General features: G+C 49.6%; 4 protein-coding genes across 4 annotated transcripts; 1 reads left to right on the forward strand and 3 right to left on the reverse strand.

Annotated features, from left to right (window-relative positions):
- Nucleotides 1–873: 873 nt before the first annotated feature.
- LACBIDRAFT_335565 (uncharacterized protein) lies at nucleotides 874–2086 on the forward strand (the record flags this gene model as incomplete). The annotated part of the gene is made up of 6 exons (XM_001890422.1): nucleotides 874–882; nucleotides 908–980; nucleotides 1060–1233; nucleotides 1304–1430; nucleotides 1478–1527; nucleotides 1911–2086. 6 exons carry the CDS (start codon nucleotides 874–876, stop codon nucleotides 2084–2086), a joined length of 609 nt encoding a protein of 202 aa, XP_001890457.1.
- Nucleotides 2087–2270: 184 nt separating this feature from the next.
- On the reverse strand, nucleotides 2271–5395 carry LACBIDRAFT_335566 (uncharacterized protein; the record flags this gene model as incomplete). The annotated part of the gene is made up of 7 exons (XM_001890429.1): nucleotides 2271–2444; nucleotides 2536–2614; nucleotides 3078–3517; nucleotides 3584–3982; nucleotides 4031–4225; nucleotides 4370–4582; nucleotides 4634–5395. 7 exons carry the CDS (start codon nucleotides 5393–5395, stop codon nucleotides 2271–2273), a joined length of 2262 nt encoding a protein of 753 aa, XP_001890464.1.
- A 1091-nt stretch (nucleotides 5396–6486) lies between these two features.
- LACBIDRAFT_318568 (uncharacterized protein) lies at nucleotides 6487–6795 on the reverse strand (the record flags this gene model as incomplete). The annotated part of the gene is made up of 2 exons (XM_001890430.1): nucleotides 6487–6518; nucleotides 6567–6795. The coding sequence occupies 2 exons, from the start codon at nucleotides 6793–6795 to the stop codon at nucleotides 6487–6489; spliced, it is 261 nt and encodes an 86-aa protein (XP_001890465.1).
- A 467-nt stretch (nucleotides 6796–7262) lies between these two features.
- On the reverse strand, nucleotides 7263–7730 carry LACBIDRAFT_318569 (uncharacterized protein; the record flags this gene model as incomplete). Its single annotated transcript, XM_001890431.1, has 4 exons — nucleotides 7263–7316; nucleotides 7367–7456; nucleotides 7512–7666; nucleotides 7715–7730. 4 exons carry the CDS (start codon nucleotides 7728–7730, stop codon nucleotides 7263–7265), a joined length of 315 nt encoding a protein of 104 aa, XP_001890466.1.
- Nucleotides 7731–7952: the final 222 nt, after the last annotated feature.

The raw sequence follows: 7952 nt of genomic DNA on the forward strand, positions 1-7952 counted from the left end.
GAGAATTAAAGAGATCCGAAGGACGGGCTGTAGGATGACGTATCTACGTACTATCAGAACGTATCGCGCTGCAATGCAAACGAGCTCACAGGAATGAGAGCAACTGGGGTGAAGCAAAGCGCAAACTGGGTCGGTGATTGCCAAGCAGGAACCATTTGCTCTGTAAGATTCACGAGTTGCGATTTGAAGCAGCATACTAGGACACAGCATGACTTGGTCGATTTAACCCCGTCCCAGGCGAACAGCAAAGCGCGAATTCGCTCAGTGCCACTCGATGCGATGTTGAAAGCGCGGGGGGAAACAAATCCAGAGTCAAGGGATTCTTGCAGGGAAGACTAGCAATGCTGGGGGTTGGGCAGCAGAATGCTTGACGTCAACAGAGGCACTGACCTGGTTCATCTAACAGACTGAACCGAGTTCCAGCTCAGGGGTGAAGCATGTCTGGCCAAGGTTGAATCGCAATATGATGAAAGTATCTTGACAATCACTCTAGAATGCTTGACGTCAATGGAGGCACAGATCTGGTTTATCCAACAAATTGAGTTCCAGCCCAAAGGCGAAGCATGTCCCTAGATCTTCTTATTATCTAGAAATCAAGGTTAAAGACTTGAAAAAGGGCGTAAAGAGATGACATGTTGGCGGAGCGCGGCAAGTATGGGTTCACAAAGGAGCAGCAGTTGAGTTCATCATCGAGCAGTCTCCTCCAACGCCTGGACAAATAGGTCTGTTTACGCCTTCGGAAGGTATCATGAAAGTCGGTCGAAATGAGTTCATAAAGGAGCAGCGGTTGATCTGTTCACATTGCCTGATGTCAAGAGTTCATCTAGCAGGTTCAAACCCTTCCTACCCAAGGGCAAAGCTTGAATTCGCTCAATGTTCAAGGTATGTATATGCAAGGGTCATCAAGGTCCTCGCTGACGACTGGCATGTTCAAACCCTTCCTAGCCAAGGGCAAAGCGCGAATTCGCTCAGTGGCCAAGGTATGTACTTGCAAGGGTCATCAAGGTGCTCGCTAGACAACCAGTCTTTCATTTCCCCAATCTAGTAACGAATAACTAGCCAAAATGGGACAGAAAGGTTCCTCGCACAACGAGAAAGCCCAGTTGGCAGATACACTATCGGCCGCCCATCCCGCGATTCCTTGGGTTATCGGAGTAGAGTTTGCAGATGCAGCCTGCACACATGGCAGGAATTTGATCATCGAGCAGTCTTCTCTAACGCCTCAACAAATAAGTCCGTGAGCGCCTAGACAAATAGGTCCTTTCGTGCCTTCAGAAGGCATCATGGAACTCGGTCGGTACAGGTTGCGAAGTGTGGGTTCATAGAGGAGCAGCGGTTGATGTGTTCACGTTGCCTAATGTCACAGTTCGTCTGGCAGGTTCAAACCCTTCCTACCCAAGGGCAAAGCGCGAATTCGCTCAATGTCCAAGGTATGTACATGCAAGGGTCATCAAGGTGCTCGCTGAACGACTGGCAGGTTCAAACCCTTCCTACCCAAGCGCAAAGCGAATTCGCTCAGTGGCCAAGGTATGCGCTTGCAGGGTCATCAAGGTACTCGCTGGACAAGTTACAACCAGTCTTTCAATTCCCCAATGGTCCGTGTGCCTGGTAACGAATAACTAAGAAATGAGCCAAAGATCAGACACAAAGGTGAGATTAGTGACCTCTTGTAGCAGAGCCACTCCTTGAGGCTCCGCAGATAGGATGATGTAACCACGTCGTCCATGCAAATGCGCGCGGCGGGGGTTCTTGCAGGGAACACTAGCGATCCTGAGAGTTGGGTCGCAGACTGCCTGACGTCAACGGAGGCACTGTCCTGGTTCATCTAACAGATTGAGTTACAGCCCAGGGGCGAAGCATGTCTCTAAACATGCTGGGAGAAAAGACAATCTTCTGATCACGAAGAATAGTTCAGGTGCATGATCCGTGGAAGACCGATGAGAACAGGTATGGATGCTGGTATCATGGAGGCCTTCCTACCCAAGACAAAGCGCGAATTCGCTCAGTGTCCAAGGTATCCAAGAAGGAAGACAGAGATGATGTGTTGGGAAAAGCGCGAATTCGCCCCTGTGCCCAAGTTGCATGATTTCTGGGGGGAAAGAACTGTATTATTAAAACTCGGGGATTGAGATGCTTTTCCCAGCTCACCTCAACCAGAACCCATGGATCCAATTGACGCAGAGATCCAGATGACGCCGTCTGCCTACTTCCCTCCAGTTCATCAAACTTTCTTGAGCGACTGCAATACTCTGTGTCCGACTTCTGGCCTCTCAGCCTGTGTAGCCAGTCTCCGTTATCGAGATCTTTGTCCCGTCGAAGTAGCGCTTGAGAGGGTCGGAACCTTCGATGTGGTTCTTGATAATAACGTTTGGGCGAACCTTGCAGCTGCGACTCTGATCATGAGGAGGCACGTAGCGGCGTCCACGGTCACGCATCGCAACCTCCTTGGGGAATCAAAACTCAGTCTTTTTTTTTTTTTTTTTTTTTGGATTCTCGAAATTTACGTGCAATAAGTAGTCTAGTACTAAGACGCACGGGAAGCGTAAGGCTTCCCTTAGATGTGATTATGTCCGATGGGCCTCCATTTAAGTGGATATTAGTGACCGTTGTGTAGCTGTAAGGTATAGAGAAAGTCAAGGTTTGGGGTATAGGGTCCTAGGGATGGGAGTCATCAAAACTCAGTCGTCCACATCGAAAACTATCTTTGACTGAGCAGTTACAAATTAAACTTGAAGCATTACCAAAGAGCACGTTCCCGCCATAGTTATTAGTCGCGCAAGGGGAAAAAATCATAGATATATTTTGTATTATATTTTCAACGCATTCCACGCAAAGTCAAATATGTAAGGAAGCGAGCATTAAAAGCATGGTGCGCCCGAGGCATGTGGGTATCGAAATTAGGAGTAGTTGGAGTTGGTCCGGGGTCCAACAACAGGTCGGTTTCTGGGCAACACGGGAAGTGAAGGATCGTCGCGTCGCACAGGGCTGTCATGACGCGATTTAACGTTGAAAAACCGAGCGGCAATGCTGGGAGAAAATGTGACCCCAAATAAATGGAAATAAAGGAAAAAACATACAACGAAATTTGAGGAGAAAACCTCAGGTCAATCGCTGGTTGAATCTGGAGGATGTCGCGCTCGATGTCATCAAGTGTCTCGAGCCAAGTAGGGTCGTAGAAGTTCCGAGGTAGTTTGGGGACCGGAGTATCAACAGGCTCCATTCGCTTGGATGGGATGCGACGATGAGGGAATCGACCGGCTAATGGTCGGTCGTTGGAAGCGAATCTCGTGGACATGTGGAGAGCGTCCAGGGTTTTGAACCAGGCTCGAACTTCAGGCGCAGGATTCCTCCATCTGAGATTGGTAATCTCGAATCGGATAGCGTCATCTTTTGCTTTTCTGCATTCTTCGTCCCCACTCATAGCCTCGTAGGGCATAGAGTTCAAAAGGGGTCTAAATCGTTGCATCGATGCATCATTTCCGTAGTAGTTTGCGGTAGAGCAGCGACGGTGGCGCAGCTTCAATACAAATTCAGATTAAAATGAGCATGCGCTGACCACAAAGGAGTGTGTGTAAAGACGTACCCCTCGTCGACGGTTTTCTGCTGCCTTGGTGGATTGAGTAACAGCTTTGGCTTCTTCGTATTCGCTATCCGTGCCCTCTTGACCACGTTGCTGAGCGATATATTGCGCTTTTAGAGTTGGAAGATGGGCAAAAAAAGCCTTCTCCACCGCCTTGTCATTATGTTCCTGGGAAAGGAAGTCTGGTGTCTCTTGGTATCGCTTTGCAAAAAGATACGCAACGCGTTTGTTCCACTCGGATTTCAGCGAGTTGCCGACTAAATCCAGTTCAAGATCCTCGAGACTAGGGCCATTCGCCATCTTTTTCGATGATTGGAAGAGTTTGAGCCTGCTTTCTGAAGGGACTTTCAAAGGTTGCTGCGGCCGCCCAAGAATGGAGCCCGCCAAATGTCGCACGTTTTGCTATGCACCGTTATTAGAATGGATTCGCGGGGCAGTACGGTCACATACCTTGAGTCTCAGGTGAGACTCGTCATGATGACGAACATTGTATGTGCGAGGTGCATTGTATGTGCGAGGTGTTTCGTCTGATTTTCCCTCCCTGTCATCGTCTGTTCTTTCTGACTCAGGTCTTCCCTTCAGCTCAAGGAGCCTTGGAATCCACGTCGAAAGGGCGGCGAAATCGCGCTTCAAAAGTGTTGTGCTCTATGCAAATCGAACTTAATCAAGGCCGAAAGGGAAGAAAGAAAAAATTTCAGACCTCTGGAGCCTCGCCCAGCGTCTTGTATAGATTTTCCTAAGTTGAGACGGAGGTTAGCTTCATCATAGGAGCCTAAATAGACAGCGTACCATATACTTCGTGCCCAATTTCTTATCTTCAGCGCAATGTAAGACCTGTTGTTGGATAACACTGAGAAAGATGTTGAGCTCCTTCCGTGTTGGTAATTCTCCAATGTTTGGAGCGGAATTGGATTGATCATCAGCGCTACTTCTGGGAGCGGTGTCGGTGCGGTTCAACCCATCTTTAGCGAGCTGAGCTGGTACATTGTCGCAAGACCCGGACTACAGCCTTGTAAAACGATGATGAATTACTCGCAGAATGGAAGGACTCACGCGGTGGTCAGGTGCGTCAACCTCCATTGGGGATGGAATAAGACCCCGCTCACTATTGCGGGGGGGTGTTCTTGGGTTATTTGAGGACCTTGAAGGCTGAAAGTCGCCGTCCTCGATCCGTACGAGTTGCAACTGGCCCGCGCTGGTCAGAGCCTCGTAGTCATTGTCGGCATGGAGTTGATTAATCTCGTCTTCCCCCTCACTTTGGCCGTCACTGTCGGCATGGAGTTGATCAATCTCGTCTTCCCCCTCACTTTGGCCCCCTCCCACCTCACTTTGGCTCCCTCCCACCTCGCCATCACTCTCTTCTCCTCGGATTTGGCTCTCCTCTCCCTCACTTTGACTGTCTTCATCCATATGATTCGCTCCGCTTTGCCACACAGCGACCCTACTTGAATCCCTCTGCTCCCCATCCTCGTCCACGCTCGGTTGGCTCTCCCCCCCCTCGCTTTGACTATCTTCATCCACATCATTCACTCCGCTTTGCCCCACAGCTGCCATACTTGGACCCATCTGTCCCCCATCCTTGTCCACATTCACTAAGGCTTGACTCTGGAGGAATTTCTCGGCTTCTGATTGTTCGAATTCTACAACTCGATTGCATTGATGTGATAACGGAAGGATAGAAGAAGAGACATCAAGCTGGGCAAGACGTGGTGGTTCAGTGACGGGTTTGGAAGATATGGTATCAGACAGAGACCGTTGTTCCTGAGGGGAATCAGATTCTCTGGCAGGTGGTTCAGAACCAAATCGGGAGGACATTGGGCTTTGTTCAGGCTGGCGTTGATGCATGTGCCGCCAACGTCGCTCCGCATGAAGTCGCTCCACAATGTCGAGTTTGCGACTTGCAAGAAGGGTTTCTCGTCGGAAACATCAAGGAGTCGGAGCCGGTGGAAGGGGGTCAAGTTTCAGCCGCTTGGATGGATTATCTATCCCTTGAGGGTTATGAAGCAGTCGTTGTGCTTTGATTGTTTGGATTAAGCTGAAAGGTTGGAACTCTCCCAAGGATGAGGGAGCTGGGGTGACGTTTTCTCCGACCGGCGGCGGTGTTGTAGAGTGTCGGCGTTTGGATACAAGAGGGCCTGCCTCCGTTACCATCGCCTCTGGGAATGTAGGAGGGATCGGCGAAGATGCCATATTGAATTTTAAGGAAAACAGTTGGTGGCTCAAAGACTACGAACGTGTGCGTCGCACAGGGAATAAGTGTGAATGTCGAGCTCGCACAGCGAGTATCAGCGACCTATGGTGAAGGGAAAAAAGGAAATTCGATGCCACTGGAACGTAAAAAAAAGGAATGGAAGGCTTACCAGACTCATCATGATCACAACTTAATAAGCTTTGAGAGCAAAAACCTGAGTGGCGGGCGAGACAAAGGACACTCGACAAAGGCAATCTTTCTTATGCCACCGAAGTCATCATAATCATATCATATTTGTCAGCCGCCATTGTATGATTCCGCCGTAGGACGAGCCTGGGCTGATGGTTCACAATTGCTTCGTTACATTGACATACTGTTGAATAGGAACTCTCCTTTGTCGCCCGCAAGAACATGTCCTTCCAATGATTGATAACACCGCCGTCCTCTCCGGACTAAATCAGATCTACAGGTTGCAGAGGGGACCACTTAAACCAGCAGTAATGTCAGCTTCAAAGTGGGGCACTAGTTGGGTTGGCATTCGCAGTGTAGATCTCTATATCCGTAGCCAGCCTCCATTGCCTGGAGGCAACACCATTTGTGATGCCATGCATCTTATCAGGATTATAGCCGCATATGCGGAATGAAATAAGTGGTTATAGGTATTAGTCCGAGATGGAAGATGTGCACAGGCTTGCTCTGTCCTATCCTATGCGCCCTATCTTGCACCTGCGCATCCATCTGTGGGTTCTGTAGACCAGTCAGGGCTTACACACTCTCCATCAACGAAATGCATACCCAATGACCGCCATTTTGGAACCGAATCATTCCTCACGACGTTTCGTTGGTTTGGAGGCCTCATTGATGCGGCAGATGTTCGAGCCCGTGTAATCAGTGGCCCAGTCCTACGTTCCTCTTTGAAAACCTCCGCGCCCTCCTTCCCGCCGTGGATTAACCACCTCCTCAATCCGCCATTAGGTACACGATTGTACGCCTCTCGCTGAAGCATACTTAGCAGCACGTCCATTTTAAGCCGGCGGTGTTGGAATGGTTTCAAGATGGCATGGGGAGAGGAAATGATCCCCGAGGATTAAATTGTGGGTAGCGCGGATTGTAGCTCGGGAGGTTGAACCTTTAGTAGGTGGGTTATCGGAGTAGAGTTTGCAGTTGCAGCCTGCCTAAATGGCGAGAATTTCATCATCGAGCAGTCTTCTCCAACGCCTAGACAAATAGGTCCGTTAGCGCCTTCGGAAGGTATCATGAAAGTTGGTCGGTACAAGTTGCCAAGTATAGGTTCATAAAATAGCAGCGGTTGATGTGTTCACGTTGCCTGATGTCAACGGTTCGTCTGGCAGGTTCAAACCCTTCCTACCCAAGGGCAAAGCGCGAATTCGCTCAATGTCCAAGGTATGTGCTTGCAAGGGTCATCAAGCTGCTCGCTGGAGGACTCGCAGGTTCGGACTTTTCCTAGCCAAGGGCAAAGCGCGAATTCGCTCAGTGTCCAAAGTATGTACTTGCAAGGGTCGTCAAGGTGCTCGTTGGACGTGCCTAGTAACAAATAACTAAGAAAAATCGTACACAAAGGTGAGATTAGTGACCTCTTGCAGCTCTGCCACTCCTTGACGGTCCGATGTCACCCCGTCGTCCATGCGAATGAAAGCGTGGAATGGGTTCTTGCAGGGAACAATCTAAAAGAGCATGGGAATCAGGAGATGGTATAAAAAGGAGTGGAAAGGTAGTCACATCAGGAGCGAATTTAGCGTATTCGCCAACGCAGATGTGGAGGACACTAAGTGGGCAGACGACGAGGAATGGCTTGGAGTTGTGGTGCTCTCGGAGGCAGGCACTAAATGTGATCGTCTGGAGGTCTTCCCAAGACCCATCTTGCTCGCTGAAAACTTTTTGAGGAACGAACACACAGTCAGACGGAAGAAAAGTGGACTGACCCAAGATACCAGACATTCCATTTGGCCGAGAGGGACCATCCACTGCAGTCCCACTGCAGTCTTTCGAGTGGGTATGGCTTCAGTTTCGCGCCAGTGATTAAGGATGGCTGTGTTCACACAGCTGATTCGTGTCGTTTCTGCACCCAGAGGGGCAGCTTTTCCGTCAAGACCCTTTTTCTTCTTGTCATTACCCCTCCAACTAGCAGCTCCACAACCTCGTTTATGACCGGCTTTCTGA

The sequence above is a fragment of the Laccaria bicolor genome, genomic scaffold, assembly GCF_000143565.1.
Source record: "Laccaria bicolor S238N-H82 LACBIscaffold_96 genomic scaffold, whole genome shotgun sequence".
In the NCBI taxonomy this organism is placed as follows: Eukaryota; Fungi; Basidiomycota; class Agaricomycetes; order Agaricales; family Hydnangiaceae; genus Laccaria; species Laccaria bicolor.